This window comes from Fringilla coelebs (assembly GCF_963513975.1).
Source record: "Fringilla coelebs genome assembly, chromosome: 4".
NCBI classification, from domain to species: Eukaryota; Metazoa; Chordata; class Aves; order Passeriformes; family Fringillidae; genus Fringilla; species Fringilla coelebs.
In genome coordinates, this window is record NC_140032.1 from 57,264,960 (window position 1) to 57,283,982 (window position 19,023).

The 19,023-nt window shown below is 39.6% G+C and overlaps 1 protein-coding gene across 2 annotated transcripts; it reads left to right on the plus strand.

The window, feature by feature from the left end:
• Positions 1 to 19: 19 nt before the first annotated feature.
• Positions 20 to 17,958, plus strand: ABCE1 (ATP binding cassette subfamily E member 1). Of its 2 annotated transcripts, none has more exons than XM_084204250.1 (18): positions 20 to 156; positions 7,017 to 7,184; positions 7,504 to 7,589; positions 8,097 to 8,194; positions 8,585 to 8,702; positions 10,521 to 10,658; positions 10,803 to 10,872; positions 11,942 to 12,038; positions 13,000 to 13,089; positions 13,682 to 13,803; positions 14,452 to 14,673; positions 15,102 to 15,161; positions 15,250 to 15,308; positions 15,542 to 15,652; positions 15,743 to 15,885; positions 15,977 to 16,099; positions 17,074 to 17,185; positions 17,426 to 17,958. In XM_084204250.1, the coding sequence occupies exons 2-18, from the start codon at positions 7,082 to 7,084 to the stop codon at positions 17,471 to 17,473; spliced, it is 1,800 nt and encodes a 599-aa protein (XP_084060376.1). In that variant the 5' UTR covers positions 20 to 156; positions 7,017 to 7,081; the 3' UTR covers positions 17,474 to 17,958. The 2 variants fall into 2 exon arrangements, with proteins under 2 accessions (XP_084060376.1, XP_084060375.1); XM_084204249.1 differs by lacking the exon at positions 20 to 156 and adding an exon at positions 806 to 975.
• The last annotated feature ends 1,065 nt before the right edge of the window (positions 17,959 to 19,023 follow it).

Sequence of the window (19,023 nt, forward strand, 5' to 3'; positions counted from 1 at the left end):
GTCCCGGCTCCTCCGGAGTGGGAACGAGCCTGGGACGTGCTCGGTGCTGGGCATGGAACCGGAGTTCCCGAGGTGGCTCCTGGAAATGCATCCCCACGGGAAGGAAAGCGCATAGTCCCAGTGTTTCAGATGCAGATGACGTGCTGCCCAGGGCAGGTAAAGGCCGGCAAGACCTGAGTGTCGTGGCGTCCCTTGTGTGGGAGCAATCTGTGGGCATGATCACTATTGGGGGTGGTATCCTTGGAGAGGTGATGGACTCCCGAAAGCGAATGACAGTTCTTCCCGATGGGAATGAAAGCACGTAGCCCCAGTGTTCCAGGTGCAGAAGACACGCTGCCCAGGACAGGTAAAGGCTAGCAAGACCATTATACCTTGGTACCTTTCGCGTCGTATCAATCAATCCAATCGCGTATCCGATATTGGAGCTCGGTTCCAAATGCCGAAACCACGGTCGTGAAAGGGTATGGAACACCTTTCCTTGAGAAGAGAAGCAACTCACTGTTGCTACTGCCCGTCACCACCTACCCAGCAGAGGCACAGGCCAGCGAGACCTTTCTGTTCCGGGAACGCGCCGTGGAGACCCGGGAGCTCCCCTCGGAGCGGGGCCGCCGCTCGCAGGGCGGGCTCTGGGAGCTCGGGCGCCCCAACCCGCCCCGGGAGGCTGCACTCCCGCACGGCCGCGCTCCAGGTCTCCATGGTGAGAAGGGCCGCCCTTCCCTCCCGTGCTGTCTCTGGCGAGGGCCGCCCTTCCTTCCTTCCCTTCCTTCCCCGCCCCTCCGTGGCGCGCGCCAGGCCCCGCCCCGCGGGCCCGACGGCCATCTTGGCCGGGTGGCGGCGGTGGCGCGAGCACGTTGCGCGCGCGGGCCCGCGCGCGGGATCACCGGACGCCGTTTCCCCGCCGCGGCGCGAGGGCGCCGCGCGCGCTCCCACCCCTCCTGCCCCCGGCCCCGCCGCATCCCCCCCTCACAGCTCCCGGTAAGTAACCCCGGGGGGGAATCCCCACCTTCCCGCACGGGAATCGAGGCGGTAGGGAAGGGGCCCCGCTCCTCATGGTGTGCTGCCGGCCCGGCCGCCGCCGCCGTGCTCGGCCTGGGCGGCGGCCTCGCCCGTAGCACCGTGGGAAAAGGGTCGGCTCGACCGCGCCCTGCCCGGGCCTCAGGGCCGGAGGCTCCCGGGGATCGGGGCTCGCTGCCGGCGTGGGCACGGCCCGGGCCGGCACTGCCTGCACACGCGGTACGTCATCCCCGACGCCTCGGGTTTTGTGGCAGCCGGGGTCAGAGATCGCCGGCCCTGCTGCTGCTCCCGGCCGCGGGTATGGCTTCCCTGTGGATGCAGCGCGGGATGCTAGTCTGGCGGCTGTGGTCTGGCTCTGGGAAAGGGAACGCCGGCATTTTGCTCCTATGAAAACTGGGAACTTCCTTCTCGGGCTGGGGAGGAAGGCCCTATTTTGCCTTTTTTTGAGGGAAGGTGATATCCACGTGGGCGCTTGTGGGGCGGTGAGGAGATCAAGCCTTCCTGCAGGTGCGATAAGATAGCGGGGTAAAGCTGTTTTCTGCGAGGTATGTGTAAAAACAAGAAGTCGGCAGGGCTTTTCTCAAGGACTGTGGTGGTGTTTCCTGCCTGGAATGCACTTGGATACTTCACCTGCAAGTTCCTGTGACAGTTTTCACGTCCTAATTAAAATTTCCCTGGTGTGGTTCCTTCCATAAACTGCAGTCCTAAACCAGTGGTCATGAAATACTTTCATTAGTTTCATTAGATTACTAATTTATGGTTCGTTCTCATGCATTTCACTTCATGTTAAGGGGAAACGTTAAAGATTGAGTGATAATTAACACTGCTCAGTACAAGCTAAACACACCCACTCGTTCTGCAGCGTCAGTATACTTGACCATATGCTTTCATGTTTTCTTATTCATGTCGTGTCTTATGAGTAATGTAATAATTTAATACAGTAGGGAAATCTGGGGCATGTCTAAACTTCTTTTTTTTTTTACATTGCCTCAGTTTCTAAAAGAAATGTGAAAACCTTAAGCATAGACTAGTTCTTGTATCACTGTTGTTTCTGCTTTGATACTTACAGATATAGTGATCTCCCACCAAACTCCCATCTGTGCAATTTGAAAATCTGTTTTACCTTTAATTTCAATTTTCTTTGGGTATTCTAGTTCTTGGCTTTATTGTTCTTGTTATGGTGTGACTGTATGTAGTCCATTGGCAGTGGAATTGAGAGGCAATTCTTGAGCTTGTTTTCAATGGCAGCTGGAAATGCATCCTCACTTCTTTCCACAGCATTTCTCTCTGAGGTCTGATGCAGTGTAATTTTATAAAGTGTTCACTGGTTTTGTGCAAAGTAACCAAAGCATGGCACAATTCTGAACCCAGGCCTTGCCTTCACATCTTTCGTTGAATGGTCTCTGGTTCTGTTTCAGTCTTCATTTACTTTTAATGTTTAAATTTTTCTTTGTTTAGGCCTGAATAATTCAGTGCAATTAAAAATTCTTCTCAGTCATAATTGCCTTGACTTAGTAAATTATAATTTTTCTCTAATGCATGAGAAAGAAATAAATATTGTTAATGCAAGCACATGGCACATGTTCTACAGATTGTACATTGCTTTTGCCTTCTGTGACAGATAGTGAGGTCTGCACGTGGGCAACTTTTTTTTTTTTTTGTAATCTGGTGTGTCAGGGTGGGCAGCAGCTGTGTCAGACAGCCTAAGAATGCTGGTTTAGAATGCTTGTGATAACATGTTTTGTGTCTTATTTTTAGACATGTTTTATTTTTTGTATTTAATTACATAGTTGATCATAATGGGCAGCTTGTGGCTTTAATGGATGATACTAACAGGGTTTTTACAACATTTTCTTTTTTCTCTAGCTAGCAGTTTTTAGTCATTCTCTCCTTTCTTCACCTTTGTTGTCAGTCCATTCTGGGAAGATTTTCTGCTGCCACGCCATCATCATTCAATAACTCAAAACAGGTCTTTACCCTAGTAGTTAGTAGAAGTTAGTATTTTCATACTCAATTTTTTATTCTGTTCTTCTTGATATGGAAAGGAGAAGCACAGTCATGAAGTCAAATGCTTCTGAGTACCAGTTTCTCCTGCCCCTAAAGTGCTGACTGCCCTGCTTGGTTACTGGTATGCTGTACTGTAACATTGCTGATCTGTGTTCAGTCTCCTGAGAGTTCTACATCTGTTCCTTGGAGTCAAACCATCCTATTCCATATGTTAATTTAAATGCCACTCAGCTAACTGAATGTAAATATGTAATTTGAGTTCAGTCTGGTTTTGGACAGTTTGTTTATTTGTTTCTGAGTTCTAAGTAGATGTTATTATTTTCTTTTGTGGACAGTTGTCATTGTAGATATCAGAACAGTCCTGGAAATATTACAGAAGTTCTGGGAGTCACTTTTTTTTTTTTTTTTTCTGAAAATGGTTAAGACCACTACAGAGTTTTGGATAAACTGACACTGCTGTCACATAGATGGGAGCAGAGTGGGAGGAGTGTGTATCTTCCTGCTGCTTCATTACTTTTATTCCCCCCACTATGTACTCTAATAAATGCTTAGTGTACATACTTAATTCATTGACCCCTTCAAAACTATTCACCACAGATTGGGCATTTTCCTGTAAGTTAGAATGGAACTTACATGGGCATTTTCCCAAGTAAGTTAGAATTAGAAAAATACCCACACTTGGGCTGCTTTATTGCTTACCAACCACAGTCTGGTTCAGCAGTGAGTGAGTCTGATTATCCCGCCAAGACTGTGGAAAGCTTGCTGAGGAACTTGGCAAGAATTGCTTGTTTCAAGCCGTGTTTGCCCCGTCCCGCTCTCCTGCTGTGGAGCTGCAGGCTAAACCCCAGCTGGAAGGTGGGTGGCTGAGGGGAGATGTCCAGGCTGAACTTCGAGCAGGGTTTGGGGGGCTGGGGAGGGCGGCCTGCTGAGCCTCAGCAGGTTTGGTTCTGGGGCAACCCACAGAACTGGTTCACTGCTGCCTACAGTTCAGGTGGAAGATCCACAGTGCCCTGTCTGCTCAGGCCTGGGAGAAAAGGCTGACCCATGTTAGGCACTTCCCTTGGGAAAACAGAGAGGGAATGATTTGCCCCCAAATACTCTTTGTAAACTGCAGAATTTTAGTGAAAGGCACTGGGATGTCTTCCCAAAGAATGTATCTTTATTTAAGTAGTGACAACATCCAGTATCTGTCCCCAAGAAAATTACCCTGACTAAAGCACCTTTATAGTCTTCAAAAATAAGGCTTTCAGTTTGTTGTTTCCTGATGTATTAAAGTGAGAAGTGCAGACTCATTATTCCATGCCTGTTTGCCTGGTCTACAGAAGCAATTTCAATGTTCAGCCCTAATTTGTCAGTCTGGTCTGACAACACAGAACTGTTGAATCACTTTTAATTTTTTTTCTTATATTCAGTCATTTATTTGAAAACATCAGCTGTGTTAATAGGACTTTCTGGCTTAGGAAATTTAAAATAGTAAAGGGAAAAAAAAGAAACGTAAATAGAAACTGGCACAGTATGGTTAGCACTGTGAGTAATAGTTACCTTCATTTGTAGGTGATGAAGAATATCTTTTGACATTAGTTTACAAATACTTTGGAAACTGAATAAAGGAATAAGACTACCACTTTTTAAAGGAGCCACTTAAAATATTGGTGCCTATGTTAGTAATGGATTTAAGGATACAATAACATCAGCTTTTCTGACCTTTGCTGTTGGATGTCCATCTTCCAGATATTGCAGCAGTAGCTGGAGGATTCCTTCCAGCTGAAGTTTATAGAAAGGTAGAATTTAACATGATGAATGTGCCATACACCCATTTTATTCTTGCTTCCTTCATGAGTCTGCAAGTCATCTTCTTCATCCAGTAGCCTTATGTAGTACGTATAGTCTGTAAATCACTGCAGGATGCTTTGGTTTGGTGAAGCAAAGATGAGCTGGACATCCAAAAAAACCCTCCCTTAATTAGAAATGTTGGAATCCTTTGGATGCAGCTGCACCTTTGCATTGTATGGAAACCTGAAGTATTTCCAGACTCCTTCCCAGTTATATCATTGAACTACAGATACTGCATTGAAATTATTTTGAACATGCATCATCTGTAGGGCTGCCATCCCTTTATTTAGTGAGATGGAAATGCTTTGTACTTTATGGCATTTATTTTTACAAAAAAAAAAAGTCATCTGCAATATCTTAAAATCTTTCAAGGGCCTCATAAGTCAGTTGTCTTTGTTGTTCTGGAGCTGGAGGGAGTTGTCCTTAGGTGTGTCTTGTTCATAGGAAGGTAAAAATCATTATTATTGTTATTTTCATTATTATGAGCGAATATAGTAAAGGAAATAGAAATATGCTTTTAAACACGCTTTTTTGTCTATCAAGACTTAAATTTAAAATTCTCTGACCTTCCCTCCATTTGCTGCAACTGTACAAAGTCCCTTTACAATCCAGTACTTGTCAATGTACATTACAAAGAGCAAAGAGGGGCTTATAGAGAGGAATACAAGTCATAATTTCCCTTCTCTGCATGCATCTATTTGTGATTTCAGGAATATTTAATCATCTTGTACTCCACGGAATTGTAGAGTTTTTTAGGTTGGAAAAGACCTCCAAGATTATTGAGTCCAACCATTAACCCAGGGATGGTGACTCTTCCCTGAGCTGCCTGTTGCAATGCTTGTCCACCTTTCAGGGAAGATAGTTTTCCTGACATGCAATCTAAACCTCCCCTGGTGGTATCTGAGGCTATTTCTTCTTGTCCTGTCTTGTGTTATTTTGAAGAAGAGCCCAACCCACTCCTGTCAATACCCTCCTTTCAGACAGTAGTAGAGAGTGAGAAGGGCTCTCTTGAGCCTCCCTTTCTGGACTGAACATCCACAGCTCCCCCAGCTGTTCCTCAGACTGGTGTTCCAGACCCTTCCCCAGCTCCACTGCTCTTCCTGGGCTCACTCCAGCCCCTCAGTGACTTTCTTTGGTGAGGGGCCCAGAACAGGACACAGCACTCAAGGTGCACCCCCCGCAAGTGCAGGGGGACAATCCCTGCCCTGGTCCTGCTGGCCACACTGTTGCTGATCCAGGCCAGGATCAGCCTTCTTGGCCACCTGGGCACTGCTGCATGTTCAGTCACTGTCACCAGCCACACCCAGGTCCTATTCCACCAGGCAATTTTCCTTACACTCTTCCTCAGCCTGTGGCACTGCCTGGGGTGGTTATGTCCCAAGGGCAGGACCCAGCGCTTGGCCTTACTGATCCTCATGATCCAGCTTGGCCAGATCCCTTTGCTGAGCCTTTCTATGTTCTTTATAAAGAATTTTACTTATTTTTATTTGAATCTGTTATAGGCATTGATACCATATTAGGAAATGCAGAAGGTAACTGTAGTTATTCAAATGCTAATGAAACTCAAGATTAAAGAATCAAGCATCATCATGACTGTCTACTCACATTGCCTGGTTTACTTTTTATACTCATTTACAAATTTTCACTTTGAAAACTGGTTTACATTTTACACTGTCTTAATCCTTTAATACAGAATATTGGCATACAGTTTGTAAATGTATATTCAATCATATTCTTGGAGTAATATTTGTAGTCACAATTTGTCAATGTGAACAAGGATGCTTCATACCAAGCAATTTGTAAAACTAAAATTTGGAGTTGTATAGATTCTTATGTTTTTACTACATCGTGTTTTTTTGGAAACAAATCCATTTTCAGATAAATCACAATTTTATTTTTACACTGTAAACATAGTAATGGGATGGAAAGATGATGTTAAAAATTTGTGCAGTTATCTACACATCAGTACCCTTGTTATTTGTGTCTCTAATTTTGCTGTTTGGCATGTTGCTTAAAGGAAGAAAAGAAATAAAATAATTTTGCATTTTTCATCTCTGCACACCACTAGCAATAAATTAGGTTAGAGTCTGTTCTCTGTGCTGTCAGTGACCTGGTCTCTTACAGTGTTTTTTTCTTTTGTTTTTTTCTTTTTTTCCTTTAAGGTCTGGAAGACTCCCACTACTCCTTCTTATGATTGGTGTATGTGTTTAACCCTAAATTGTGCATTATGGCCGACAAATTAACAAGAATTGCTATAGTCAACCATGACAAATGTAAGCCAAAGAAATGTCGTCAGGAATGCAAGAAGAGTTGTCCTGTGGTTCGAATGGGTAAGAGATACAATGTGACAAAGTATTGAAGCAATTAGAGACCTTTTAAATCAGTTCTACTCCAAAGAATGAGCTTTTTTTAACTGATAGATTTTTGTGTATCATTCAAGCCTTTTTTTTTCATAAAGCCTTTAGAAATATCACAAAAAGCATAAACAATTCTTAGTAATAATGGCACCTTTCATAAAAAGTGTCGTCTTTGGATAATCTGAAGCTTCAGTGAACATTAATCAGTTACAAGTTCCTCTGTGGAATTTAGTAGACAGGAATTCTGATTCGCCAGAAACTTTGCTGATCTTATCTTAATTCTTTTCACCAGGAAAACTTTGCATAGAAGTCACATCACAGAGCAAAATAGCATGGATTTCAGAAACACTTTGTATTGGCTGTGGTATTTGCATCAAGGTAAAAATTAAACTGCTTTATTTAAAGCGCTAAGTTTTCCTTCTTTTGCTATTATATTTAGCAATGCATACTGTAACTTCAAAAAGCAGTTTTCTTTCCTGGATTAATCAGACCAAGTTAAGTTACTGTTCATAGAAAGTGAAGAACTGTGTCACTTGACTGAACTGGTTGGATTGTAAGGTGTGGGTTTTTCTTTGTTTGTTTTTGTTTGGCTTTGTTTGGGTTTTTTGTTTGTGTCTGTAGACAATTAGCAGCAGAAAGATGTTTTTTGTGAAAAGTGGAGAATATATGCAGTGTGCCTTATTCCTATTGTAGACTGACAGTCTAAATTGCAGACTATTAATTTGAAAAATGTGGTACAGAACTTCCTTGGCAGGTTGGCCATGTAAAGGAAATTTAGTAGCAGTCCATTTAAAAATGTAAATGCACAGCTGGGTGCAGTACAAAACATAGGCTTTTGTTAATAAATTGTGTGCACTAATAATCTATAATTGATTTCAATTCCAGAAATGTCCTTTTGGAGCCTTGTCAATTGTTAACTTACCTAGCAACCTGGAGAAAGAAACAACACATAGATACTGTGCCAATGCCTTCAAACTTCACAGGTATTTTATTTTTCAAATATCAAAAAGACAAAAAAATCCAAGTTTTTGATAGTGTAAACATAGCACACATCAAAGTGTTCTTGGTTCTTACCCAAGTAGCTTCTTTTAGAATGTTAATTACATTTTTCTTATTAAAAAGTATTACAATGAATTAAACTAGTGTTAGGGATTATTTTACAGAGTCCCTATTTAAAAACAGACTACCCTTAAGTATTACTTATGCTCTTCTATTTTTAAGGAATTTTTTAATGATTTGGGTTAGATATTTACAAGTTAACAAAGGCTGTAATAATCAGAAGGTCTGAAAATGGGTTGCAACATTTACTTGCCCACTAAATGTTGGTGTGTGATGGCATAAATATAACCCAAACTTACCAATGTTTTGTACAGGTTGCCTATCCCTCGTCCAGGTGAAGTACTGGGATTGGTTGGAACCAATGGTATTGGAAAATCAACTGCCTTGAAAATTTTAGCAGGAAAACAAAAGCCAAATCTTGGAAAATATGATGTATGTATCAGCAATAAAAAAGAGTTAGCATTTTAGATTGCTGTTTATTTTTTTGGACTGAATGTTTGTATCTGTGAATGTGATAGATTTGTGGGGATGTTGGCACTTCAACTATTGACAGCCAGTGACCTACTCCACACAGGACCAATAGTAGAAGGTTATTGCTAATGAGGGCTTTCTTGCAAATTGTGTATATCTCTCAAGAAAGATGAGGGTACTAATTGTAATTGTAACTCACAAAAGATAAAAATCAGAGGTAGGTTTCTTGAAGTCACACTTATGGGCTTGGGGTTTTTTTAATACCAGTCTTTAAAAAACGTCATGTTTTTCTCCCTGCATAATTGACCTGTTCCCATCAGGGATTTCCATAGCCTGAGTATTGGAGTTTCTTCTAAGTTACCTTTGTTTTTATCTGAACAGCTCAAGTGTCTGTGAGCACTTACTGTGTATCCTTGGGATCTCTTTGGCATTTTTATCTTTGATTCTTTTGAGGAAGATTTCTCATAAAGTGTGTTGTTATTGTAAGTTGTGGTTAAAGGTATTTCCCACTGTACACTTGAATACTGAGCTTTGAAAAATCCTTAGTTGCTTCATGTTGCTAGTTACTTAGAAATAAGACTTTTTGAGAGCCAGACTTAACATTTAATCTGCTGGTATTCATGGGAATTCATAATTCATTTTCCTTTGTGTTTACTCCAAGGCAAACTGCAGCCAGTGAACAAAATATTCTACAAGGGCTGAATGCATTAGAGAAAAGGCATAAATAATAACTATTAGGACTCCTCTTTATCAGTATTTCAGATGTTACTTTCTTGCCTTCAGATTGCATGGGGACAGTTGAATTCTGATGCACACTTTTGTCCTTCAAGAAGCACTTGTAAGAACAAGTGTGTTGAAACTTTCTTCAGCAGTTTCTTTACCTGAAAGAGTAATGTTTTAATATATTGTTCATTCATGGCTGCTACATAAAGCTGCAAAGAAATAGTAATTTCCCAGCTACATTATTCTCTTTCAAGTTTGGTTTATATTATTTTGTGGACTTCTTGTTTCAGGTGGTAGTATTGCAGAAATAGCAAAACTTTTGACTTTCTGAATGTGTACTTAATTGAATTACCATGCTTCCAAAATCAGACTTTGCTGTGAAGGAGCCATATCAGTATGACCACAGAAACACGTGGTATGAATTGAATCTTCCATGTTGCTTCTGCTCTAAAACTGATGAAGCATTTCCTCTGTGTATTTGCTTGGTTTGGAAATACGACTGTGTCAGTCTGATCCATACTGTTTATCATCAAAGTAATTAACTCAGCACCCCTCAGAGTAGTACAGTGTGCAAGGGGGAACTTTTTCCTGGGTAATTGCTCTGAATAGTTCCTTTTATTTTCAATTTGTCATTTTTCCTTTCTTTTTTTTCCTTCTGTTTCCTTGGAAATGTTTGCTAGAAGCAGAGAAAATTACCAGATTTGTTGCATCTTCTGTGCTAGTTTGTGCTTTTATCATTCCAGTCCTTTTCCTTTGGATTAGCTGTATCAGATAGCTAATAAGTGTGGTTACACTAATCCATGCTGTCATTTTCCACATGAAGTTGTTTCAGTTCAGTAGCTTCTTAGCTGTGCAAATTTAATTTTTTTTTGAAGATTAGTAAAGCCTGGAAAAAGAAGGTCTCTAAACTGTGTTTTTAGAATGTTTTTGTGGATTTTTTTGGTGTGTTCTCTTACAAGCATATTGTATTTTGCCTTATTGATTGGAATTTGAAATTAGGGTTCCTTACTATGTTTTTAAAGGTATAAGTAAACCCAGGCTTTAATTTTGTCACAGGATCCACCTGACTGGCAAGAAATTTTGACTTACTTCCGAGGATCTGAATTACAGAATTATTTTACCAAGATCCTGGAAGATGACCTTAAAGCTATCATTAAACCTCAGTACGTGGACCAGATCCCTAAAGCTGCAAAGGTGAGACATTCCATGAGTTAACAGAAAGCTGGGAGCTTCTTCTGTAGTACTTCTTGTGTGTTTAAGGGTTTTATTTAGCTGCATAATTCAGAACTGCTTGAAATTTTTAATGTTGGTTGGGGTTTTTTATTATTTATCACGCAGGGAACAGTGGGATCAATTCTGGATAGGAAGGATGAAACTAAGACACAAACTGTTGTGTGTCAGCAGCTTGGTAAGTAATTTTGTACAGTCAAATTTTAAAGCATTTGAGAAGTTCATATTTACTGAAACAATCCAAGTTATCATAATATGATCGAACATGTAAATTATACCAACTCAAAGAGAGAAAAAGTAAAAGTGCTTTAGTGTAAAGCCCAGGGAATGCTGTAATATAAATAACACAAATAATACTTTCTGGTGGCAAACTAGTTTATACATTCTAGCTAATGGAAACTAATGCTGTTTCTACTATGAAACAGAAAGTGCTTATTTTTAAATCTGTAAAAATTCCACTTAACATCTGCTGCTCTTGCTTGCTTACAAATGTGGCAAAATCTGAGTATCCCCCTTTCTACACTGCATGTAAAAAATTTTATCTTAATATACCACACTCCCCCCAAAGCTCGTATGTATCTAATTTTAGTGGGAGTAACACTGACTTCTGAGATTAATACAATTAATAAGAACATCTGTATAGTCCAGCCCTAGTAATGTTTTGTCGGTGTTTTGTATTTACTTGTTACTAAATTTAGTTGTTGCTAAATTCACAATGGGATTGTTTTTGGTAGAACTGGGTAGTGAAGGTGGGGCTGCCATTGTGCCACCAAGAATGTGGTCTTGAGTCCCACTTTATTTATTAATGACACAACCTGTTCTTGAAATGTGTTCATTAACCTGCTTAGAAAATATCTGCTTCACCCATCTCCTGTAAGGTGTGAGGGACTTGATTTTCCTGAAAATCAAAACTCTCCAGCCAAGTCTGACAAGAAGTGCTTTTTGAACTGGTATAGTTTCTTTTTAGGGCCAGAAATCTTCACCAGTGTGGTGGAAAAAGAAATAGAAATATATTCTACACAATAGGAAGCAGCCATGCAACTAATGCTGCAGAGAAGCCAAAGCTTGCTATGGCTTAGTATTAGCAGTATGATACTGATGCTGTATAAAGTGAAAGCTAATTCTCCTTCTGTTTTCTTTCCCTCTCTATAGAATGTTTGCTATGTTTATTCATGTTTCTATAGGCAATAAAAATATGGATTGTTCTGTTGGTTATCACATACCTAAAATTAATCACTTATTTGCAGACTTAACACATCTGAAAGAAAGAAATGTTGAGGACCTTTCAGGAGGAGAACTTCAGAGATTTGCTTGTGCAGTTGTTTGCATTCAGAAGGCTGATATGTATGTTAAATTTACTTCTGTTACACATTGCTTTTAATAATCTGTCTCAGAATATGGTCCTCAAATTTACACTTATTCTTAACAATAATATTTTGTATGAAATATTGAAGAATTTTTAAAAATTATAAAATAATGGTTTTTAATTATTTTTTAAAATTTTGCCAGCTCATCAGCTGAAAGCTGCTTTTACTTTATGTGTAATCTCTGGATTCTGTATATTTTTATTTATCCAAGTGGAAATAGCTGATTTCAGAAGCCAGTGTTAGATTTCAGTATCTCAACCTCATAACCTCTCCCTAATCCCACCTAAATGTATCCTGTTGGACAGCACACCTCCAGTAGCTCTCTGAATGAGAAAGGTACAACTGCTTCCCCACCTCTTAGAACTTGAGTCCCTCCTCTCCTGTCTTGCAAGCAGGAAAGTACTGTCTAATCTTTGTTGTTTCCTGACTCCTTGGGACCAAGAAAGCAAGATCAGAAGAGTTACAGGATTTGGGGTTTTTTTTTGCTTTCATGAATTTTTGGTTGGTTGGTTTTGTTCTGCTTGGGCTGCTGTTTTTTGTTTGGTTGGTGTGAATTTCAAGTGGGTTTCCTTGTTCAGTTTTCTGTTTTTGGAAAATGTCGTTCTTCCAGTCTTCTAAAGTATTTTTGCACTTTTTAGTTCATGTTAAATTTTAGGTAACTCAGAGTGAGTGCATGGGAATCCCTAACTGCTGATTCTTGTAACTTTTGGTAACTTTGTCAGAACTTTTGGGAAAGTAATACTTAACTCACTTTAACTCACTTTCACTACAGAGAATAAAGGCAGGTGTGCACAATTCTCATTTTTTGTCTCCCTTTCTCAGTATAAATAATGATTCTTTTTTATTTGCATTTACTTAATGGCTGTAATGTTAATATTATGTTTGAATAAGTAGAAAGCTTGCATTCACTAAGACTTCACTCTTCCTTTTGGGATTAGCTTCATGTTTGATGAACCTTCCAGCTACTTGGATGTCAAGCAGCGCTTGAAGGCTGCCATTACTATTCGGTCCCTCATAAACCCTGACAGGTAAATACAAGCTTCAGATGTTTCACCAGACTGTAATAATGCATGACTGCTTACAGAGGGAAGAAACATCCAGTCCATCCCCTCAGAAGGGCTCACTCCTCAGTATGGTACACTAACAGATGTTTCAGATATTCCAAGTCAGTAATATTCTATTCTTTTGCACTTTGGAAACTTATTTCCTGTAGTTTCTTGTCCCGTTTCAAAATTTTGTAATAAGGATGGGAAAACATTGGTGGTTACTTTTCAGCTGAATATGCTGTTTCATCCCTTTCTCACAAAGATTTTTATTTTCTTAAAATGTGCTAAATATTTTTCACTCAAATCAATCAACATCCTTCCACTTAATATACATAAAGAAGCTGCCAATTCATGTTGAAAATGGACTTTAAATTTATCATTCATGAGTTTATTGACAGTTTAAAAAATGCTTGTGGGAGATTTGAATTCCTTTGCTTTTTTAGTATAAAGTGAAGAAACCATATTAACTAAAAATCGTGTTGATAGCTCTTGTTATGAAAGACCAGAGTAAGAAAAAGAAAGAAAAATGTTTTGCATTGAGGTAAAAAAGCATCTCTCTGGCTTTGTTTTTCAGGTACATTATTGTTGTAGAGCATGATCTAAGTGTATTAGATTATCTCTCTGACTTTATCTGCTGCCTGTATGGTGTGCCAAGTGCTTATGGTGTTGTTACCATGCCTTTCAGCGTAAGAGAAGGTAATTCTTGCCATATTTCTCTTTTTAAACTTTCCCAAAAGTTCCCAGCAAAATGCCAGTTGTCTGCTATATAAACATGTCCTCATCCTGTCACAGTTCAGCAATGAAAAAACTGTTTTATTTCTTGCAGAATTTCTGTGTTACATGATACTTAATTTGTAACTCAACCCAAAAGCCTTCATTTTCACTTGCTATGGACATAATTTTGATACTTGCAGGTGTTTTGTAAACAGTGGAGTTTACAAAAGACCCTGTAAGTAGTAGAGAAAGGGCAGGAGAGAGGTTGCACAGTGCAGAGGTAGGTAGTGTTCAACTGAATTGACCCCACTTGTAGTACTGAGACTCAGTAAAAACTGGCTTTGAGAGAGTGGGTCCAACAGCAGGAGTTCCTTTAAACCCCACACACATCACTAACAGTGGGTTTTCAGAAAGAGCTGCTCCAGCCATTTTGTAGTTTAGTAAGGCTCTTCTTCATTTAGTTTGCAATGTGCACAGCTTAAAAGAGGAGTTCTTGTTGTTTCTTTTATCACAGCATTAAAAATCCAGCATTCTCATTATCAGAATGGAATTTGCAGCTAGGAATTGAAATTCATCTTGTTTTAGTTTGTTGCAGACCTCTTGTAATGATCTTTGTTCCTCCCACCATAGGCATAAATATTTTCCTAGATGGCTATGTTCCAACAGAAAATCTAAGGTTTCGAGATGCATCTCTGGTATTTAAAGTAGCTGAGACAGCTAACGAAGAAGAGGTCAAAAAGATGTGTATGTACAAATATCCAGGAATGAAAAAAAAGATGGGAGAATTTGAACTATCCATAGTAGCTGGAGAATTCACAGATTCTGAAATTATGGTGATGTTAGGGGAAAATGGTAAGTGCAATTTATGTTGGATACTACTTCACCAGCCCTGAATATGCTCCTAAAGCCCTTCTTCACTTTGGGCTTCGCAATTACTTTTGTAATTGTTTTTGGTTTGAGTCAGGTTGAGCTGCTTGTTCCCTGGTGAAGATATCACAGCATGAGCCCCCTGACTAGGAAGAATGTGAAGTTACTGAGTGTTAACAGTGCCACTGTGTCGTGTTTGTTATCTACACTGTTTTAAAAACTCAGGTGGCGGTTTTAAGATATCTCTTAGTGCTATCTAGTGCTGGAAGATAATATAGCAATTCTCAAAGCAGTCTAATTTTAAAATGTATTCTTTATTAAAATAGTCTTAGTTGTTGTTGTATCAGTGTCTTGTTAGAGGTCTAAATTACTGAAAATTATTAATGTGTAACTTGTATTTTATTTTATTTTAGGAACTGGCAAAACAACATTTATCCGAATGCTTGCAGGAAGACTTACACCTGATGAAGGAGGTAATGTGTTGTTACACCCAAGGTGAAGCCTGTTTTTAAGGATACTGGAAGTTTTCTTGTTTACATTAATAATTTTGTCTTTTTATAGGTGAAGTCCCAGTCCTAAATGTCAGCTACAAACCACAGAAAATCAGCCCTAAATCTACGGTACATTTCAGCCTTATTTATTAAGTATTGTGTTTGCTACAAAACACACAGATAGAAATTATTTTATGCCTATTTTGTATCTGTATCTATTTAGATATTATTATTATTATTATTATTATTATTATTATTATTATTATTATTATTATTATTATTATTATTATTATTATTATTATTATTATTACTTGTTTTCTTGTGGTGCATAAAACTGAATGGCAACATTTTCCTTTTGCTAGGGAAGTGTCCGTCAGCTGCTGCACGAGAAGATCAGAGATGCCTATACACACCCCCAGTTTGTAACTGATGTGATGAAACCTCTTCAGATAGAAAACATCATTGACCAGGAGGTATTAATTGCTTGAATCGACATCCTCATTGTTTTAACTCTCAACCGGTACCTGAACTAAGCATGGCCTTGTTTCCCCCTGCCCCACCAGGTTCAGACGCTGTCTGGTGGTGAGTTGCAGCGTGTGGCGTTAGCTCTTTGTCTGGGTAAACCTGCAGATGTGTATCTGATTGATGAGCCCTCAGCTTATCTGGACTCTGAACAGCGTCTGATGGCTGCCAGAGTCATTAAACGGTGAGTGCACGTGCTGGGCAAGGAACTGAAATTTGCAGTAGTATTACAATGAGTTCACATTACTCTCTCTTCTTCTTTTCCCTCATTTCAGTTTCATTCTCCATGCTAAAAAAACAGCTTTTGTGGTAGAACATGATTTTATCATGGCTACATATCTTGCTGATCGTGTGATTGTTTTTGATGGCATTCCTTCCAAGAACACGCTGGCAAACAGGTAAGAGATTCATTGGGATTACTAAGTAAGATTTGTCATCCCTGCCTGTGGAAATTAAAGCTGCTTCCAGGACTGTCCTGAGGGTTCTGACTTTGTTTTGAATCATGGAACAGAAAATGGGATTGATCCTTACCTACAGGCTGCCTGAACCAGAGTTGGGGCAGGGTTGAAGAACATAATCAAACACTCAAAAACTAGACCAGCCTTAAGCAATTGCATGATGGCTAAATAACAATCAGAAGAGATCAAGGAATGAAAAAAGTACCAACTGTAAACTACTCTTCTGAAAATAACTTTCAGATGCACTAGAAGAAAACAGTGTACTAATGGTACCTGTATGCAGATGTGGTGAAGGGCAAGTCTTGATGCCAGTGTGCAGTGTGCATTGCTTTACTCTTTCAGAGCTGTCCCTTTTGATGTCTACTTTTGTTCCTGTAAATAATTACATGTAGACTATGGAGACTTTTTGATGAGCAGCCTCATCAGAAAACTGACTTTTAGAACAGTGAGTACTTTGCACAAGGTAGATGAAGTAAACGCACTGGTCTGCCATGGCAATCCCCTGCTACCCTGGCTTAGGTGGTATTCCTTCCGACACACTTTGGAATTCAAAAATCACAATCATTCATGGATATTGATAAAGTTATGTTACAGTCTTTGCTAGATTTTACTTATGGTGCAAGTGTTGGGTTTTTGCTTCCTTGAATGTAAGTGTTCCAGCACACACATGTAGATACAAAATAAAAAGAAAGAAAAGGTCACAGCTGGAAACCACAATGAGATCCTACTCTCATCTTTCAGCAGCATCTGAGGTGGGGTTTGACTAAAAATGTAGCATGTCATGGTATGTCAAATACAGCTTACATTTGCATTTCCAGACCTGAGTGAGGCTCAGGATGGAGATCAAAGTTGCCTGTAATCATACGATATAAAACTTCTGAAAATATAGCTAAAATATTCTTCTGTCTCAACAGTCCACAGACTCTCTTGGCTGGAATGAATAAGTTTTTATCTCAGCTTGAAATCACTTTTAGAAGAGACCCCAACAATTACAGACCAAGAATAAATAAACTCAATTCCATCAAGGTAAGAGAGGAGCACCTTTGCAGTACAGGAGCTATGATTGTTTGATAGAAAGCCAGATTTTAAAATATGGAACAAAATTAAGATTGACAGGGTAGTTCTGCTGTGCTGGAAAAACAGCATGTGAAACTAGTAAGAGTAATAAAGGAAGCAGAAAGGAGTTTAGATAAGTGTCTTTTATTTTAGTTATGTTCAAGTCTGCCAGAGACTTCAAGTAATGGTGACCTTTTTTCTCTTCCCAAGGATGTGGAACAGAAGAAGAGTGGAAACTACTTCTTCCTGGATGACTAAATACTGAATCCCAGCATCTTTTTAACTGGCATCTAGACATGCGTATTGGAATCTAAACAGCTGTGATGAGATGGCTCAGATCAGGTTTTAGAACAATTAATCTTTTGGAGCTTAAAATCTCTTGCTGCATTTAACATCTGAGGTAGTAGCAGTAAACATCCTAGTCTGAGTAAAACTGCCACTTTCTATATTTTGGTGACACAGCCCTATTTTCAGTGTAATGATTTCAAAATAGACCACCTTGAAATTGTGCAAATGGGTCTCCTGATTTTTCGAAATTTAAGGGAGGTTTTCAATTCAATATATCCTACTCATGTACCAAGTACTGACTGAACTTCCTATTTTAAAATAAATCTTTGAAGCTGTTTTCTGTATAAGAGGGAAGTTTACTAAGAATGTAATGCTACAAGAGCAACTCCTCTTTTAAAAAGGTTGAATCTCTCTGGCTGAGGGTTTCAAAAATAAAATACCCATGTGACTTGTGACACTGCAGAATTTCTTCAATTACTAATTCAGAAGTGTGTATATTTATATAATGTCACACACCCCTTTCTCACACTGAAGGTAGCTACACCTTTTTTTAATCATCTGTCCCTGTGCATGTTCTCAGACCTAGTGAGATGAAAATAATCAGTGAAATAATCCTAAAGAATATAAACATTCTTTCCATCTATCCAATTCACTCTTCCATGAAGTTTTTATAAGGCTAAGATGCAGGAATTACTTTTCCCTAAAGTAAAAAGCTTTGATCCTTACTATGACAAAAACCAAAAAAATTAAAGAAACCTTGTGAAAAACTTACTTCCCTATGCAGTAAGGTCCTTCAGGGAACCAGAAGGAAAATTTAAATATTTCTGCTTACTTAAGCAGACATGTGAAAAACAACTTTCAGCTATGTGTCTTAAAAGGAAGGAAGGAAGGAAGGGCACTTTCCATTCAAGTTCTCTGCCTTCACTGGCATGTGAAAAACATGATGAGAAAACATGGCTTTGTTCCTTGTTTACATTTTTGCCTCAGAAGCTACGGAAAGGAGTGGGGGTAATTTGTGGGTTTTTGCCATTCTGTGTGTTAGTAACATGGTTATTTCATAACTTTGGCAGTTCTGTGCATTATATACACACTGCCTCTGTCTGTAACAGCAATGCACCTGTACTACACCAGCAGAGGGACTGAAGAAGGGCAGGTACTGAGTACAGCCCTACACAACTGTGCTGGTCAGACAAAAGGCTGACTAAACTTGTTCTCATCTGCACAGCTTAACTCCTTTTGGACTGGAGTTGTGCAATCTTCTCTGAATCAGTTGTGATAAGGATAAGGTAAAGATGTGGTTCAGCTGTGTGTCACACAGCTGAATATTACATATATTAACAGGAGGATCCTGCAGTCTTAAACATCTTGCCACAGGCTAGGGGTTGGGCCAGTCAGTCTACTACTACTCCTTTGGCAAGAGAGGAAACCAGGCTTACTTGATCAGCATCAGAGAAAATACACCTACACCTTCCAGTCCTTCACTGTCCTAGAGTAGCAAGGCAGTGTAGGCCCATGTGAAG

Coding starts and splice junctions, on each gene's coding strand:
- ABCE1 (XM_084204250.1), top strand. CDS start 7,082: ATGGCCGACAAATTAACAAGAATTGCTATAGTCAACCATGACAAATGT. Junction 7,590..8,096: donor GCTGTGGTATTTGCATCAAG/GTAAAAATTAAA, acceptor TTTCAATTCCAG/AAATGTCCTTTTGGAGCCTT. Junction 15,162..15,249: donor ACTTACACCTGATGAAGGAG/GTAATGTGTTGT, acceptor GTCTTTTTATAG/GTGAAGTCCCAGTCCTAAAT.